The 19,518-nt window shown below is 43.3% G+C and overlaps 1 protein-coding gene across 2 annotated transcripts in view; it reads left to right on the top strand.

The window, feature by feature from the left end:
- The window catches only part of RNF150 (ring finger protein 150), a 345,956-nt gene that overhangs the window by 252,906 nt on the left and 73,532 nt on the right, over window positions 1-19,518 (top strand). For both annotated transcript variants that reach the window (XM_029597504.1, XM_029597457.1), the window contains exons 3-4: window positions 6,000-6,071; window positions 7,200-7,282. In XM_029597504.1, coding sequence (XP_029453364.1) covers window positions 6,000-6,071; window positions 7,200-7,282 — 155 coding nt within the window. The remainder of the gene's footprint in view (window positions 1-5,999; window positions 6,072-7,199; window positions 7,283-19,518) is intronic.

Here is a 19,518-nt window from a genome sequence, read left to right as displayed (position 1 = left end):
AAGCCTGTACTTTAAATCCCAAATTGCCACACGCTGGATCCAGTTCCTGGGCCCTCGTGAGGGTTTTAATGTGGAAATGAAACAATGGTGGTAGGGTGTGTTAAGTGTTGACAAACTCCCTTTTAAAATTATTTTTTGATGGGAGCAACAGTTTGAGTTCTGCATGTGCAAATGTTATGTCTGATGTTCAAAAGATTAAAAAAAAACCCCACTAAAATATAACCTGAAGATCCTTTTCGAGAAGAATTGTGTGTTGGTTGGGGTGCAGAGGGAGTACGATGGAAAGTAGTAAGGAGGCGAAAGGGAAGCCGGAGACTATTTTACCGTGCAGCACAGGGGAACACACGTTAACACGCGTTGTCATGTTATTAGTAAACAAGCGATATCAATCACAACTTATTCACCCAACACCACTGTATTCCAGTGTACCGAACTGTCTAACAACAATATCAACAATCAAATGGTACCACAGGTATATTTTAAACACCTCACATATGTGCAAAACCAAATATATGTAGGCCCCTTACTTCAAGGGTCTGTATTGTGCAACAGACTCTATTGTTGTATAGGGTCACCTTGCTTTAATTTAAATTATTAACAATTGGCCATTTTTTGTTATTTTTCTATTTTCTTTTATAATAAAATCAATTGTCACACAAATGTCACGCAATCTCCGCAAATGTAAGGAGGGGGACACAAATACTCATCTACTCCATGGTAGTTCACCCGACACAGCTGTGTTTCGGACGATGACGTCCTGCTTCAGGGGGTGTCCTTCGAAATTTATTTTTGAGAGCGTCGTAAGGCAGCCTTTTGCAAATTCATTGGTATTGCTTCTTCTTTATAATCCACCGCAGCCCCGTTGAAGACCAACGGGGCTGCGGTGGATTATAAAGAAGAAGCAATACCAATGAATTTGCAAAAGGCTGCCTTACGACGCTCTCAAAAATAAATTTCGAAGGACACCCCCTGAAGCAGGACGTCATCGTCCGAAACACAGCTGTGTCGGGTGAACTACCATGGAGTAGATGAGTATTTGTGTCCCCCTCCTTACATTTGCGGAGATTGCGTGACATTTGTGTGACAATTGATTTTATTATAAAAGAAAATAGAAAAATAACAAAAAATGGACAATTGTTAATAATTTAAATTAAAGCAAGGTGACCCTATACAACAATAGAGTCTGTTGCACAATACAGACCCTTGAAGTAAGGGGCCTACATATATTTGGTTTTGCACATATGTGAGGTGTTTAAAATATACCTGTGGTACCATTTGATTGTTGATATTAGTAAACAAGCCCCATTGCCTACATTAGGAGCTGCCTTGCACAATGCACATTAACGTGCATTCTCCACGCCGCGCGCTGTATTAAATAGAGCCCCAACGACAGCAGGTAAAGGCCTATCTAATCTGCCTATTTCTAGTTTCCCCTGCAATGCCAGAGAGCCTACTCAACCTCCACCTTTGTCTTTTATTTATTATTTATTTATTTAGAATTTTTATATACCGAATTTCCTGTTAGGAAACAAATCAATCCGGTTTACAGGTAACAGCAAAAATGCCTCGGGACGGGAAACAGTGCCCTTGGCTTTACAAGAAACATATTAAACAAGGTTTTACATATTAAACAAGGCTTTACAAGAAACATATTCAAACAAGGCTTTACATGTAACATAATGAAACAGTACCTATTCGAAGAATCAACAAAAGGCTTTGCATGTAACATAATGAAACAGTGACTATTCGAAGAATCAACAAAAAGTCTTCACTTGTTTCAACGAAGGATTTATTTAATTATTTATTCACATTTATTAAAATTCCTAAATAGTACTTTTTCCACCCAGCACGCCATCAGGCTGCGGTATCTATTGCCTATGGACCGGGTCAAGGGGACTAGCTCAGCGGGGTTTGAAAGAGATTTGGACAAGTTCCCGGAAGAAAAGCCCATATAAACATTTTTAGGCAGGTAGACTAAAGAAAACTATTGCTATCCCTGGGAGTGAGTAGCAAGAAGTAGATCTGCCGGGTACTGGAGACCCGGCCTGGCCACTGTCTCAGACAGGACGCTGGGCTCAATGCAGCTTGGGCTTACCCAGCATGGCACTTCTTATGCTAAATACTGCTGTACTCCAGCAAATCAACATCAAATGTAATAGTCGTACATCCGAGTACCTACAAATCATGAATCATAAACGACAGCCATATCCAACCTGGATGCCGTGCATTCTTGAATTCCAATATCATTTTTGGCCCGGCCGCCTTCCCTGAAAATCCAGTATGTAATTCTCACTTGTCATCACCCTGCCAAACAGTTTCACCCAGGAGGATTCTGTGGATTCAAACTACTGCTTTCTATTTTTGCCGAGGTGGTGACGCTCCCCTGCAGGACCATGCGTATCTTGTAGAAAAGCACAGCAGGTAGCTTGTCCATTTCTCTTCTGTTTTTCCATTCAGGGACTCCATAGACTTCGAAGGTATTTTGCTGTACTGAAAGATCAAAATTTTAACAACTTGGCTACTAAAAAAATAGCAAAGAAGCAGAACCATATTCTAATTTTAAAAAAAAATCATCGTTGATCAAAGGCTTTTCTTTTGGTTCTTTTTGTTAATCCTAGTATAGTGATTTACTCAACACAACAAGATATGGTACATACTGTGTAAGATGGGTGCATCATATATTCTCCTATAAAATGAACGGTGTGCAGGCTCTAGTTACAGATTCCTCGCATTCAGATGCACTTTACTGGATGGTGTATTTATTGAAATCTGCTTACTTTTCTCTGTCATTAACCTACAGTTCTTTACAAAAGTGTTGTTTTTCAGTGAATATAAGTGAACAGAAGCTGTCACAAACTACATGGTACAAAGTTAAAGCATGATATCTTTCTGCAGTTTTTAATGCAAAATTACTAATTATTTGCTGATTTTAACAGATTGAAAATAATAAAGTGAATTTGGCATGTGCAAAGGTTGACACACCTTTCCAGTTGCTTCTTTTGTTCCTTTTTTAAAAGTTGTTAATAAGGCCCAAAATATTGATTAACGCATTAGATCTTCCATTAGTAGAGATGTGCTATCATTGTAAACAGTCATAAACTCTTTGCACTTTAGATATAAAAGCCAAAATGTCCCGTTCAAATCAGCTGGCTGCCTGTATGCACCCAGTGATTGCACCCTCGGGCATCACTCTCCAGATGGCTCAGGCTGATTGCAGTCATCTGGCAACGTAACAATATATTTTAAGGTTCCGCCAAACAGAAAGAAAACAGTATCAAATGAGGTAGAACCGAAGGAAGTGTGGGTTTTAGGAACTTCAGGTGATTTCACAGTGCATAAGTCCAAGACTTGATGGGCAGTGAGCCCTGACTCATCACCAGATGCTGCCAGCCCCATTTTGTTGGTCCATCAGGAAGCGGAAGTAGCAGTCGCTATAGATTTCCACTTCTCTGCCAGATAAGGTACCTGTAAAACCGTCTGAGTGTGTCCACCAGCCTTCACGTCTGCCTGGGCAGAAAAAGTGGATTTTCTCATTGCACTCAGGGAAGCTCCACAGGGCACTGGGTCTAAGACTACCAGATATGGTAGACAGTGATCTCTGAGTCTTCTTCACCTTTTTCAACATATTAAAAAAAAAAAAAAAAAAAAAAAAAAAAAAAGTCAAGGGGGAAAAAAAAATAACCAGATGGCTGGAGATCCAGGTCAGCAAAGCTATTGGAGTCTGTGATCCTTTGGGAAGGTAGGGGGGTTTAATAATTGGTGAAGTTGGGCAGTCCACAGTGTGACTTAATGCTCACTCATCAAGAATAGTTACCAAGAGTGGGAGGAGATCATGAGGAAACATAAGCAAGATATTGTTGGTTTATGGCTGATGCAATTCCCAGAAAACAAAAGAGCTGTGGTTGCACTCCCAGTGACGCTGAATGTGAAACTGGTTACAGAAGAAATAAAGTTCTGTTTTGTCCCTCCCGACGCAGCCTCGCGGCAAAACACGGGTCCGTGTCGGGGGACCCCTTTTGAATTATATCCTGTCATAACACCGTGAAGTTGCCGTTTCAAAAGAATACATTTCTCACTCAAAATTGTGTGGATATTGAATTTTTCCTGCACATTCTCCTGATTTATTTGATTGTTTGCATGCAGCAGTGCTCCTCTCTTGTTTTTTGGTTCAATTAAATATCAACATATCCCAGAACCTATTGTCCTATAGACAGTGAAGAAACCGAAGCAGACAAGAGGTTGCATATTTGAGCAAAACAATGATCCAAAACACACCTCAAAATAAACTGTGAAGTTTGTTTATTTATTTATTTATTGGTTTTCTATACCGACGTTCATAATTAAATATCACATTGGTGTACACCTTAATTATAAATGCTCTATTAAAAGTATTTAAAACAATCAATAAAAGTTTTGGAATGGCCTTATTGGGAGATACCAGATGTTTTCCTACTGTATGCAGCTAAATATGAATACTGACTCCACAAAATTGATGTCATGTATTTCAGCAGAAATATGAAGATGAGGAACTTTGGCCAGACTAACAATACATTACTAAGTTATCTGATCCATTTGACCAAGGAATACAGGTTCTCTCTGTCAGTACGGACTTAAGAGCATCCCTGGTATGTGTCAGAGACAGATCCCAGATCCCAAATCTGCCTGGAAATAAGAACAGCAAATCCAAAAAGAGCGAACTTATCAGGCAGGTGAACTGCTGCGACCAGGTTAGCTCCGGGGTTCAAATGATACAGGACCAAGATCACGCACTCTGGGCAGGAGTGTCATGTGGCAGGAGTGGGCATGTGCCAGAAGGGGGGGGGGGGGGGGGTGTCCAGCTGTCTGAAATAAAGGAGAGGCCTATTTTTCATGCTCCTGTTTGACTATGCATGAGCTCTTGCAAATACATGTCCTGCCTTTTAAAAGCAGCAGGGGAGAGGATTCAGGGAGGCAGCTGGCGGAAGAAGTCCATTTACACCAGCAGAAAATGATGCCCGAGACATCGCCCCCTGCCTTTCCCTGCAACAAAGCAGAAGAGCTCCTGTATCTTGAATGGCTGCCTCCTGAGCCCTGCAAAGAATAGGAGCAAAGAACACATGCTTCCTTTGGCAGAGACTGCCTCCAAGATCTCCAGCCACAGAGACGGCTCCAGGGTGAAACTGAAGATAATCTCCTAAAGTTATGGGGGTAGTTAGCTAGCTATGTTTCTTAATATACCCTAAGCAAGTTAGAGTCTCTGATATGTTGCCCCTGAGTTCACTAATGATACAAAGTTTTACTATGCTGTGTTAAGGACTGTAGAGGCATGTCTATTTTACTCTAACTGGTAAGCCTGAAATATCAGATCAATAAAAATCTGATTCTGAGACTGATAATGTCCTTCCCGAGCTGCTCGGATTGCATTTAGGAGGTAAGAGGTTTGTGATGCTACCCCTCCCCCAGAGATGGGAGGAGGAAGCAGACAACAATCCGCAGGTTACAGAATACCCTTGTATTTTCCTACAGCCTTCCCAGTCCCCAGACTTGAATATTATTGAAAATCTGTGGCAAGATCTGAAATGTGCAGTGCATACAAGAAGACCTAAGAATATTACTGAGCTAGTATAGTTTGGCAAGGAAGAGTGAGAGAAAATTCCAAAAGCAAGAATGAAAAGACTTGAAGCTGTTACTTCTACCAAAAGAGATATTATAAAGTCCTGATTAAAAGGTTGCGCATGCAGTATTCACTTTATTATTTTCAGTCTCTTAAAATCAGCAATAATTTTACATAAAAAACTGCAGAAAGGTATCCTATTTAATTTTGCACAGTACCATGCAGAGGTCATGTCAGTTCCATTCACATAAAGATTAATTGAAGCAGACAGCATGAGGAGGGGATGTTTAAACTTTTCCACACCACTATACCTTGGTTTGCTAAACTGCTTTAGAAAATAGGGTGCTAGCTTTTGTATACCTCTGTGCTAGGATGACTCTTTTTTGTATTCTTTTTTTTTTTTCAGCGCCGACTCGGAGATGCTGCCAAAAAAGCAATCAGTAAGCTGCAGGTCAGGACGATCAAAAAGGGGGACAAGGTAACTTTTTGGCTTTTTTTCTTCTTTCTAGGAAATAATGATATATGTAAAATACAGAGCTGCGTCACAGATAGCATTTTTTTTTTTTTTTTTTTAAGAAAAGAAAGGCTGATGTTTGAACCAGTAGAGACTAGGGCGGCTAGAAGTAGAACCTGGGAGTATAATCCTAGCTCTGTTCTGGTCCTTAGATAGCACCCCTACCCTCCTTGACTTCTCCCAAAACATACTCTCACACACACAGTGCCTTCCCCTTCCACTCCCCCTCTCCCCTCTCCCCCCCCCCCCCAAATAAAAAAAGTCTGTTTTGGGGATATTTGCAACAATATTCATGAGAGAGATATTTTCATAGATGTTGGTCTTTGCATATTAGTGGTTATCCTGAAAAGCCAGACCTGTTTTGTTGGGAGGGGAGAGAGACAAGGTCTGGGATTGAAAACCACCAAACGCATGCTAAGCGCATTCTTATAGAAGCTTCTGAGGTGGCTCCAAGTCACACTGGATAGGCTGAGCTGGAGCTGGCCCTGGCTTTGCCCCCCCAGGACATCTGTGTACTCGTCCTGCCCTTCATGGGAAGTTCAGAACCACAAGGCCCCCCCCAAACCAGTTCTCCGTCCAGCCTGTCTCGTTAGGGGCTGCAGCGTCAGCAGTGAAGGCTCCACCCATGAACTTGTCCGTTGTTTCCCCTCTTGCTGAGTCTGATTTCAGTCTCCCAGTGCCTCGCTTTGCTCTGCTTCGGTTGAGCGTTGATGATGATCTTGTCCTTTTTACCCCTCCGAAAGCTGCCGCACTGATCTTATGTCAGGAAGGGGCCGATTAGGCCATGCAGTGGCTAAACGTGTGCCTTCTGCACTGCCGTATTGCTTCAAGATGGCAGAATTCTGCTTGAGTGAGAATTGCCACATGCTCTGTATGATGGCGATGATATGCTCGACAACCACTGAGGTATCTACTAGAGCTGTCACCAAATCCTTGTTGTTTTGTTCAGATTTTATTAAACCGCAGTGCTGATATTTTGAATTTCTTAGTGATTTTTTTTTGTGGAGAGGTACTTTTTCTTTTTTTTCTCATGTAGAGAACCGTTCTTACAAAGAAGAGGCTATGAGAGAGATTGTATTTTCTGTGTTGTAGGAAACTGAGCCAGATTACGATAACTGCGCAGTTTGTATAGAAGGATACAAACCAAACGATGTGGTGCGGATCTTGCCCTGCCGGTAAGTTAACGCGCTCGCCTCACGGTCACACGCCTGTGGTACATGTGCCTGGTTGTGGACCTTGGTGGGGGGGGGGAGAGTACATACTGATGAGTGTTCGTATCATGCCGTGCAGATTAATAGAGGACTAGGACGTACAGAGCTCTGGAAATCTGTAGCTGGTCCTGGGGTGGCTCCCGTGTGAAGCCAAGAATCCTGAACTTCTCAAGGCAGGTTTTTTCCCCTCCTCGCATTGGTTTTAACTTCTGAACAGATTCTCGCCTATAAATAATGAACTTTAGACATCTGTGTACAGTATTATACATTGAGCCTCCAGCACATAGCATTTATTCAAAATCTGCTGTTCAGCCATTGGCAGAGTTAAAATGAACAAGTCCAGAAGTATGACGGTATTTGGCAAAGAGCAGCAGAGTGCACGATAAGTCTAAACTTTCTGCAGTGTAAAACAATTCCCATCTACACAGGCTTCCTGATTCCGTTTTCTGTAATGCATGTGGCGTGCAGAATCACAGTGAGTATGCCCCCGGGTACCCCTGCTACAGGCCTACCAACCTGCCAGAGCTGCCTCCTTACTGATTTTACAAAGAAATAGAGGTCAACAAACAATATATAGGTGATACCTTTTTCTTGGACTAAATACACGTGTGAGTAGCTTTTAAGAGTTGTGCTCCTTTCATCAGGTCAATGCAGACAGGGAGGGATGCTGTTGCCTGTTTCATTGATTTCATATTTTTTATGGATGTTTTGATTGTAAACCACTCGGATAGTTTGCTCATGGTGCGGTTTATACAGTACATTTTTAAATAAATAAATTACAGGTTGCATTTGAATGGTGAACTTGTCTTTTCAAAACTGTAAAGAATTAGAAACTAAAAGGCCGGGAGGGAGGAAGATGATGTGTTTGCAGAGGGGGAGGGACATGGTAGCATAGCAAATGATGACAAATAAAGACCAATTGACCCATCCAGTGTGCCTAGTTGTCGTCTTGTCTGATTCTTTACCACTCTCTGTTGATGAGGATCCCGAGCATGTTTAAATTCTTTTATAGTACCGGCCTCCACTGTCTCTACTGATAGGCTATTCCAGAGAGAATCAGGCATTAGGTCAGGAGAACTGTGCGTGCGGGGAGGAAGGGTGCGCCTGACACTGCCGCACTGTTTTTACCGCGGCCTTACTGTATCGAGCCGAAAGGGAGCACAGCTCTTGAAAGCTAGTCATATTTAGTGTATGAACTTACTACATTTATGTATTGATATCCTTTATTAAGGCACATGCACGTGGACTAATATGGCAACCACACCACTTTGTTCATAATCTTAAACATGGAGAGGTCCAGTACATATTCAAAAGCCATTGAGACAGGTAACTTAGTTATGTATCTGAATGGCAAGCTTTGGTATGTTAATCCTCTTATCCGGCTAGATTTTAGCCCGTAAGTCATTACATTTTAATGTACTTTTTTACACAATTTTATAGTTGATTTTATGGTTTTGTAATTATGTAAACCGTTGTGATGTATATTATGAACGACGGTATACAAGAATTTTTAAATAAATAAATAAATAAATAAATAAATAAATAAATCTAGCTGGGTGGAAAAGAGGCGATCCAGGAGTGAAACTGGGAGGAGCTACTTAGCTGGATAAGTAGCAATATTCAAGCTTTTCCAGCTAAGGTATCTGGCTAACTTTAGACCTGCAGGTTATCTTATCCAGCTAACTTTAAACTTATCTGGGTATACGCAGCGACACAGCCGCACCACTGAATACCCCAAAGTTAGCCGACTATGTCTGAATATTGATCTCGGAGTGTTTGTGGCTAAGTCTTGGCTTTAAATTGTCTAACTGGTTCATAATTGCGTAAGAGTTGATGATGGGATTTCCAGATTTTTGCTCTGGCTCCACAATGTCTGTGTAGATGGTATGGGCTGTCAGATATATCTGTCAGAATATCCTCTCAGAGTAAAGGGTGTAGTAGTACAGGGCTTAGAACAATCAATCACCTGCTTTATTTATTTATTTATTTATTTTTAATTACTTGCATTTTTAACCTGCGTCCTTCCAAAGACCCCAAAATGTCTCATAAGTATATATACATTGGGTATATATATCTATATCACATCATCAGTAAATATAATCAGAATTCGGTGCAATTACAATATGTCCCCCCCCATAACCAAAACACCTCTCCCCAGCTCATCTCAGACCCCTTTCTCTTATAGAGGGGCCGAGAAAACGCAGCATCACCCACCATAGAATACCACCACGCCACTTAGAAGGAGACAGACCTTCAGCAACGGCAGAAGCCCACTGCTGATGTCCCTCTGCTTGCCATCGGAGCTGGAGCAGCTCGCCATTCCATAGAGCTGTATTCCTTGGCCCGGGTGGGGAGGGGGGAACAGGAAAATGTGGCAAGGGGAGGGCCCCACTTCACTTGCCTCTGCTTGCCTCCAGAACTAGGGTGGCTGTTTACTGCGCCAAACCGGCAGTGACATCCCCAGCGGGCAGGCAGCATCGTCAAGAGTTCCGGGAGCAGGAGAGTTCTGCAAGAAGGGGCCACAGGCTAACAGGCCTTCCCCAGTTGCCTCTGCTGTCTCGGCGGTTATACTGCTGTATTCATCTGAGATGGAGCACTTAATACCAGCATTATTTAGCAAATTAAATATTTTTGGAACTATATCAGGGTATAAAATTAACGTCAGTACATTTGAAATAATGCCGCTAAACCTCGAAGTATTCCACACTGTGCAGAGCTATGTCCAGTGCCCATTTAAATGGAAAAATATGTAAAATACTTAGTGTACATGTCAACCAAACTTGAAGATCTTTACCAAGTAAAATCACCCCCCTTTGCTGAGGGCAAGGCAGACGGGCATATGTGGGGAAGACTATACCTTAGGAGAGCGATATTAGGCCGGATAAGTGGCGGTGGCTGAATATATGGCTCCATTCAGTGGTTGGCACTTTCCCGGATCAGTATTTATCCAGCTAAGTGGTGGGCGGGAAATGGGCATTTCAGGGAGGAGATACTTATCCAGTTAACAGCCATATAAGTAGTGATATTTAAACTTATCCGGTTAAATGAATCAGATACATTAGACCTGCTCAATAGCAGGTCTAAAGTTAGCTGGCTAAGACTTACCCAGCTAACTGGCAGTTTTTACAGGGATATTCAACAGCATGGTTGTGCTGCTGAATATCCCTTGTAATATCCCTTGTAATATCATAACTTATTAACCGGATATCTTTCAAAATCTCTCTTTAGTAGCAATCAAGATGATTTGGCTAACCCAGGTATTATGTCTGTTCTCTGTGTTGCATTTTTGCCTTCCTAATAAGAGCGTTTACAGCATTTGTCTGGGGACATAAGCAACCTAGAATTAGATTTTACAGAGATTTGAAGGAGGAGGGAGCATAAATTTGCCCGACTTCTGGTTTATTATTTGGCTACTATGTTTGGCCTGCTCTCACAGTGAAACGATCCCTCCTTCAGTCAGCGCCAGATCAAAACACAGAAAAGAGGATTAGGTGCTTGGGGATGATGTTGTAGTGATTATAGTTAAAACCGTAAGCTCGGATTTTAAGCGTGTGGCCAGGCCTTGTGTGTTCCGCGTGCGTTTTACCACTGGCCCGGCCATGCGCATAAACCCCGGTATTTGCAGAAGTGCTGGCCGAGAGGAAAGGGGCGGCCTGGGGGGGGAGGGGGTGTCTGGGTGAGGCGAGCCGGGATAGCACCATTGGTCGCTGTCCCGGGGAAGCCCGCACCGGCAGTCATCCGAAGCGCGCAGATGACTTCGGCTCCGGAGGAGCAGTGAGAATTAAAATAAAAAAATTAGGGATAATTAGGGTAGGTTTAGGGGGTGGGGAGGAGCGGGAAAGAGGGAGGAAGGATAGAGTTAGGTGTAGGAAAGTTCCTTCCCAGTCTGCTCCTTAATTGGAGCGGACTGGGAGGGAACTGGGGGAGGCCCGATTGCATCGCCGCGCATTGCTTTGTAAAATTCCCCGCCCCTGCGTGCGTGAGTCGCGGGCTGCGGGCCACCCGCACATACACGGGCGGCCGTCGGATTTTATGACATGCGCACGCATGCTATAAAATCAGCGCGTCCATGTGCGCGCACCAGGAACCGCACGTACATGGATGCACGCACGCACGCTCCTTTTTAAAATCATTGTGGATATCCTGAAAACCCGACTGGCTGGTGGGCCCCCAGGACAGGGTTGGGGACCTCTGCTGTAGGGTATACAGGCCAGGGATTGCAACCTCAAATTAATGGCCATTTAGCAAAAACAGGCATGAAAGACATTTTGCCAGTAACCTCCCATCTTAGCAGGCCCAGCTCGTTGAAACTATGACATCAAGGGATCCTCAGCATGATTTAAATTTCGTCTTTATGGACTAATGAAGGTACCGTCTGTGCATGGCAGGACTTAAAGACCAACTTCAATCTACAAGTCATTTCTTTATGTGCATTTTTTTTCCAACTAAGAAATGTGGCTTTAAACAGAAATCTGAAAGAGATTGATATATGCGGGTTTGTCTCATGCATGTTCCTTGTGGAGGCCCGGTCAAAAAAAAGGTAGCTCCACAGGCCTTCCCGGTTTGGGCTTACAGCTTAGCTGGTTCGCACTGATTTTCAGCACTAACTGGTCAAGCTTAGCTGATGAAATCCGGTCGCACACATAGCAGGCCTAAATCTCACCAGCTATATTTAGGGGAATTTTCAGCTGAAAACCTATCCAGTTAAGTGCAGCTGAAAATGTACCCAAAAGGAACAAGATAAAATTAGCTGGCTAGTTTTGCGGCTCAGTGGCTTTTTTTGAAAGTTGATCCTCAAGAGTATAAAAGTTCATAACAAATGCTTGCAAAATTAAAAAATAGTGCACAGTCAGCTTAGAAACAGTAAAGCAGAGCTTCCCAAACCAGTCCTGGTGACTCCACAGCCAGTCGGATTTTCAGCCAGTCGATGAATTTGTATTCATTGGAGACCCCATTTATGCACATTTATGCACATTTATTTCATGCATATTCATTAGGGACATTCCTGACTGATGGTGGGGGTTTGGGAAATCTTGTTGTAAAATGCATATCTGAAAATGAAACTAATAAGCAAGTAATGTAGATCAGAAAAAGGTAAATCGGAGAAGATAAGAGAAGAAATAAAAAGTTCAGATAGAAATGCTCTAGATATGAGGTGAGGAATTAAGATGTTAAAAGAAATGCAATAAAAGGTTTACAAAATAAAGTGAATATTTGCACAGAATTTGCATCTATTATCTGGGTTGGTGCAGTGCTGGTTTTTGGCATGCATCAGGCGACTGTAGACTGATTCTCCAAATTAAAACTTCATCAGCAATGTAAGCTTACATCTGGGATCCTTAAAAATAGGCTGGGCTGTCCTATTGAAAATTTCTGGTGTCAAATAGATTCCAGATGGGGGAGACTCATTAATTTTCTTCATGACCCCAAGTCTCTGAAAAGGATCATTATACTGGGAAATCATATGGCACTTCATTTGCAATATGCTTTAAGCTAAACCCATAGGGGTAGATTTTCCCGAGAAAATCTGCCCCTGCGTGCGCCGAGCCTATTTTGCATAGGTTCGACGGTGCGGCAAGCCCCGGGACATGCGTATGTCTCGGGGCTTTTGAAAATGGACGGATCGGGGGTGGGGCGGTGGGTCCGGGGGCGTTCCCAAATCCTCCGGCACAGTGGCCGTGCCGGAGGTTCGCACGCCGGCAGCTGGCCAGCACGCGCAAGTTACGCCTGCCAGAGGCGCCTGCCAGAGTTTCAAAATGGGAAATAACGCACAGTACATAAAGCGAAAGGTGAAGGATGTAGAACATTCTAGGAGCTCCCCCCTAAAGCTGTTCCTTAACCGTAAGAGCGATCCAAGGTGGCTTGCATTGCAAACGTAAGAACTGCATTTTTCCGAGTGGCTAGGGCTGCAGGCTCCATATGAGCGGGAAATATACGTAGGCGAAGAAAAAGAAGTAAGCGATCTGTATTGGCAATACATGGTATTTGTTTCTCTCCCATATATTGCGTGAGCAGGAAAAAAATTAAAGTACATGTTTCTTTCACAGTTTGAAAGGCTTGATGTTCACAGTACTGAGATAGATGTGGGCTGCAGTGGTGCTGAGCTTCCCAGCAGTTAGCTGGTTCCAGGTTGAATAATTACCATTTACTCCTCTCCTTCTGCAGCAGTGTTATGTACTTCCTAAATTGGAAACAGAAGGTAAACTGACCCACGCAGCCTGTAGGTGCATTGGAGGCTTCCAAAAGCTAGAATGGCTGATGCAGGTTGCGTACATGGAACTGCTCATTCCTAAGCGTGCAATATTTCACTGCAGGCATGAAGAGTTCTATACTGTCTCTTTAAAAAAAAAAAAAAATATATATATAGCTTTGTGAACATAAAGAAATTGCAACTGTTTGCTTTAAAAGTTGGAGTCTACCATGTTGGAGGAATCTGGAGAATGCAGCACGAATGAGTGAGAACATCTGTCGGAGTGCCGCATTACTCACGACCTGCAGAGGAGGAGGGCTGGATGGGTTGGCTGGTTTTTTTTTTTAACATCCTGCAAGTTGAGTTAATCATCTGTAAAAGATGGGAATTCCAAGCATGCTGTGACTAACACAACATTATAAAACGACACAATGTGATCTGGGCCTTGATTACAAAAGAAGCTTTGAAGACAAGGGGGAGCTTTTGAAATGGCCTGACCTGGTTTTACATTACTTGGAGCCCTTGACGTATTCTGATCGGAGCGAGCTTTATTCCCTCTGCTCCACCCCCCCCCCCCCCCCCGCACATTTTGTCATGAGTAGAAGGAACACTGCTATCTAAAAAAAACCCACCAACTAAGTGAAAAAAGATGATACCGCAAAAAAGAATAGCTTAGACAATATCATCTACTGGAAGTGTGGCTTTGATAATCAAATAATATTATCCAAAGAGGGGGAATTTACTCATAACCGGCTACCGCATAACTGACAACCTACAGGCCCACCTGTTGCTTCCATCCTATGTTCAGAGAGGCTTATTTTTTTTAAATATTTTGAATGTATGCTAATAAAATAATACTTTCAGTAATGGTAGCGTATAAACCGCAACTTGTGTGCTTAATCTTCATGGTATGAAACTCTGAATGCAGTTTATAATCCTAAATCCTCAATGCTGAAACACCTGACACGGGCCATGCTTCGATGTATTATCTTCTTCGGGGGTCCATTGCTCTACTTCCCAATGTTAGCGTTGTTACTTACGAGAAGAAGGAAACCATTCATTCTAGTATGTCTCTCCCCTCCCCCCCCAAACAAAAACAGATATTAGCTTAAAAAATAAGAAACTGTTGATATTTGTTGCTCATCAACTTAGTGAATAAGAAAATACAAACATCTCTCGTAAAACATGGAATTTTGCAAGATACAAAAGACTAGAGATGTGCTTCGGGTAAATATTTCGTGTCAGGCTTCATTTTGGGGCCCCCTCAGGAATTTCGTTTTTCCCGCGGTCCAGAGTTGTTTTTTTACGAGGTCCCCGATTTTCGGGTTAGTGCGCACTAATGGGAGTTAGCGCGCACTAACTCAAAAATTAAAATCGTTTTTCGGTTCTCCAGAACCATTCTGAATTGGGCAATTTCGTTGACCTTGCCTAATTCAGGAAAAACGATTGTGCATCCCTACAAAAGACTGCCATGCTAAAGTGCATGTGAGCTGTGCCCTAAGGTGACGCCATGTTCCTGGCTCTTCCCTTTTCCCCACTTCCTTCCCAGTGGTTCCTTCTTTTCCCCTGCTCAGATGAAATTTAAGCCACGTCGGGAGGAAAATCTTACCAGGGCTTGCCAGGCAGGATAGGGTATTGGGGTTTCAGGATGGGCCACATGAAGGGATATGTATCTTTGTATTTACAGTATATATAACTCTCACTCAGATGGAGCGCTAAAATATTAGAGAGTCTGGCACCTGAGTGAGCCGAGTGCCAGTCTCTTGGAAAGGATTCGGTGGGAATGTTGGTCAGACAGATGCTACAGTGGACCCGGGCCCAGAGGCCTGGAGGATGGGTGGGACACCTGAACTGGATGGGGACCTCCAACTTAAAGGAGTTGCCTCTATGATACCGCTCAAATCACACCACACCAGAAAAATGGAGCTCGCTCTGCAAATTTATTCAAACAACTAGCTTTTATTTTACGGTGGTACCTTCTCTCAGGGTGTATAACAGAATATTGAGAGAGAGCACTGATTAAATCAGGGTACTCTATTGATAAGCCAGTCACCCTGAGAAAGGAGTGTGCAGCTGAACCAAGCTCTGCAGGCCTGAGCAACACAAGATGGAAGTCCAGCCACCTGATGGCCCCTGCAGTCTTAATCGAATGCCTGTGAGAACTACCCTGCAGGAGAAAAAGCTGCTATTGTTCTTCATATCAAGCAATCTGTCTTCGCCTTACAATTTTGCTGGCGAGGCTGAGGTGGTTACAGAGAAACGTAGAACGGGCTACACATACTAAATCACCAACAGGCTATATATGCCTTCTCCCAGATTAGGATAAGTTAGTTACAGTTAGTTTACACCACTCCTCGAATTCCCGTGCTTCACCAGCACTCTCAGTGCAAATACTTCCAATCCTTTACTCCTATAGTTCCCTTTTTTCCTCATAAGCCCCTGGTTATCACCGTCTTAATACCAAAGATGCCATTCATAATTCTTCCGTACTCACTCCTGGACGCTTTATAGCTCCCTGCTCCATTTCAGAATCCATTTCTCCACAACTCCCATGCAAGTGGGTTGGCCCGTTCCCCAGTATCCCCCCTGACTGTAACTGTTCTGAGGCTCTCCCACCCCAAATCAAAACCCCTCGCCTGTGGAGCCTTCCATCTTTCTTCTACGTCTTGGTGCTCCCAACTCAGTCCCCTCGGCTGCTTCCCCTTGAGGGGGAAATGAGATGGGTTCTCTCCAACAACTAATCCACTTTGTATTCTGCCCCCCAACATCCTAAACCACCCTTTTTTTTTTATCCTAGTTGAAAACACTCCCTTAACAGGACCTTGCTTCCCATTCTTCCTGCATAGAACATCAGCCCCTCTCCCCACAGACACAGATCAAATGCCTTGTGTACATTTACCAGAGTGAATGCTGTCTAGTGGCCGTTAGTAAGGCTACCGCTTACACTGGGCAGCAAAAGGCAGCTTCTGCTCTACAGCCCTCTCCCGGCGGCACGCCTAACCAGTCGGGTTTTCAGGATAGCCAAAATGAATATGCATGAGACAGATTTGCATACACTTGGGTAAGCAAATCTACCTCGAACATATTCATTGCGGCAATCTTGAAAACCCGGGTGGATAGGTGTGCTCCCAGGAGAGAGAGGGTTGGGGTACACCGCCCTATAGTATAACTGTCACGCCCGAGGGCACGGTGACTCGGCCTGTGCTGGCCCAACACGTCAAGTAAGCCTGGCAGAAGGAAGGGTGGAGGAGAGGGGAAGAGATGGCGATTATACCGGGGACAGGGTGGGAAACAGAGAAGGGGGAAAAGGAAGAGAAGGCGATTATGTGAGATTGGGATTGAATTTTGGGGTTTGGGAGGTGCGGGTGGGGGTGAGGAGGTCCCTCTGAACATGCAATGCTTTTTTAATTCATTTGGGGATGGAGGGAGAGGGGCAGTGACAGGCTTTAAGGGGGGCTGGTGGTACTCTTTATTGAGGATAGGATTGGTGGGGTACTGTGTATTGATTACAGGGTTTGGGGGAGTTACATCACCGTGTGTGAAGTTTAATATATATATTTTTTTTTTAACATGTCGGGGCAGCCCCGGGTTGAGCCAGGGGGGGGGGGGGCAGCCTTGATCATCGCTCAACTTCTTTTTTTTTTTTTTTTTTGGCCAGGCACCTTTTTTATATTTTGCATAGCCCTTTACATTTAATGCAGGAGCCTCAGATCCCACGTTAGGGTCCCAGAGCTCTAACATTACGTTTAACAGAACCCAGGGGGGAGGTGCTAATTTATCCTGGCCGGCCACTTTCTCGGCCCGACCGCGATAAATTATTAACATAGAATTGACTAATAATGAGCAGCTTTTCATGGATTAGCATTCCTCATGCGTGCAAATTGCCTGCAAAGCTGCTCATTTTAATAGGGGAGGGAATCTGGACAGAGCCATGCAAAATATCACGTATATCGCGCGATAATGCCACAGTACTGCTGTTTCACGCGATGCAAACTGTTTAACGGGCGTTAGAGCCCTACTGAGGCTTGATGCATCTCCCAGTTAGTTTGCATTTACATTATCCACAAATGATAATATCTGTCAAAATATGGATGTTGATGAGTGAGTATACTGAAGTGCAGTTTACACGGAGAGGGTGAGAGTTATGAGTAGATTGAGAGAAGCCAATTAGTTGGGATGATGTAGCATAGAAAAGACAAGAAGATATCTTTTGACCTTTGTTTAGAATATAAAACGAGTTTATATCCATAGACAGTGTGTTAGGGGCAGGCAGGCAGTTCAATGTACCAAAAAAGCAAGAGGAACAGCAAAAGACAGTGAATTGAAGAATGCATAATATAGAAAGGATTTATGAATGATAGTTGATGTGCAGTAAAAGCCGTGTCTTATTTTTGTTTACTTTTTATTTTCATTACATTTGATGGGGTATATGTGTCAGAGTTAATATAACAAAAGATTTACTGCACGCCAAATCACACAGGAAGAGGAAAAAATAAAAACTTATCCCCCCCAAAAAAATGTATTATTTATTTGGATCTGATATACAACCTTATTAAAAAAAAAAACAAACAACAACCTCTAAAGGAACTAAAGCAACAAACAGAGATCATAGAATGTCAAAGCACAATAATAGTTTACCTGTTATCACACACCTAAGTGGAAATTAAGGGCCCCTTTCTAGTCATAACAAAGAGGTATATATTTAATATGCATATATATATATATTTAAATAAGCATATATATATGTTTCCTCATAACTTGCCATAACTACCGTAAATAAGCCTCCATATATATACTCCATACAATCCATATTTCCTTTCATTATCCGCTGTAACTTTGTAACAATGTTTATCCCTCATTTATTGCCTCTCATGTAAATAATGTTACGTTCCTTTTAATTTCTCAGCTGCTATCTTCTTCCTCCTTTACTTTCCCCCCTCTCCCCCCCACCCTTTCTCTCAAACCTGCTCCATCCCCCACTCCCTGTTTTTTGTAATTTCCTCCTTTCGCAAGTTTATTGTAAACCGGCGTGATGTGCTCGCACGAACACCGGTATATTAAAAGCTGTTAAATAAATAAATAAATAAAATAAATAAAATGCATTAATTATAAAACATTCTGAGGTCAACCAGGATGCAGTCCTCACATATGGGTGACATCATGAGATGGAGCCCAGTGCAGAAGTGTAGAGTTTAAGGCTTCTAGAAGCTTTAAACATTTCTCACTGGGTATGTCCATCCTTGACCGCACTCCCGCAAGCCCTTCGAGTCCCCTTCAGTCTCATCTTTTCCGCAGAGCCTGCAGGTTCATCTCTCTCAGCTGCTGAAGTGGAAGATGACTCTTCGAGCCCTAGGAGCTGTTTTCATAGGGCCCTCTGGGTTATTTTATTTTTTTTAACCAGTTTCTAGGTTTTTGTAATTTTTTTGTCTGTCACATAATGCACCACTTCCAGTGCCCCAGAGCGACATTGGTCAAGTTTTTGTCCCCTCTGTATAACAGATAATGAGCCAACCACAGCTCAGGCTGCTCCCTGTATCATACCGTGACCCCTAGAGGACATCGTTCCTGGCTGGAGCTCGTGCAGAGGCTCTTTGGGAGACTTAAGTCCGGCCAATCGACATCAGAGAGCCCAGGAGCTGCATCAGCCATTAGCGATGCATTGTCATCGGGGAGGCATTGATTCCCTTCGACACTGAGCACCAGAAAGCACCGTGCAGATAGACCTTCCTCTACTTCCCCCCACCCGAAGAAAGCATAGGGTTCCACTTCTTCAGTGCCAGCATCGCAGAGTAACAATGACGTGCATTTGGCGAAGACTTAAGATGCATCAACAGCAGTTTTTGATGCCCGATGACAGAAGTGTGGACATTCTGGTGGCAGCTGTGAATCACCTGAAGCATTCTCATGGGAAGGAGAACATAAGAACATAAGAATATGCCATACTGGGTCAGACCAAGGGTCCATCAAGCCCAGCATCCTGTTTCCAACAGTGGCCAATCCAGGCCATAAG

The sequence above is a fragment of the Rhinatrema bivittatum genome, chromosome 1 (assembly GCF_901001135.1).
Source record: "Rhinatrema bivittatum chromosome 1, aRhiBiv1.1, whole genome shotgun sequence".
NCBI classification, from domain to species: Eukaryota; Metazoa; Chordata; class Amphibia; order Gymnophiona; family Rhinatrematidae; genus Rhinatrema; species Rhinatrema bivittatum.
Note: the sequence above shows the minus strand (reverse complement) of the source record. Positions and strands in the feature narration are given on the sequence as shown.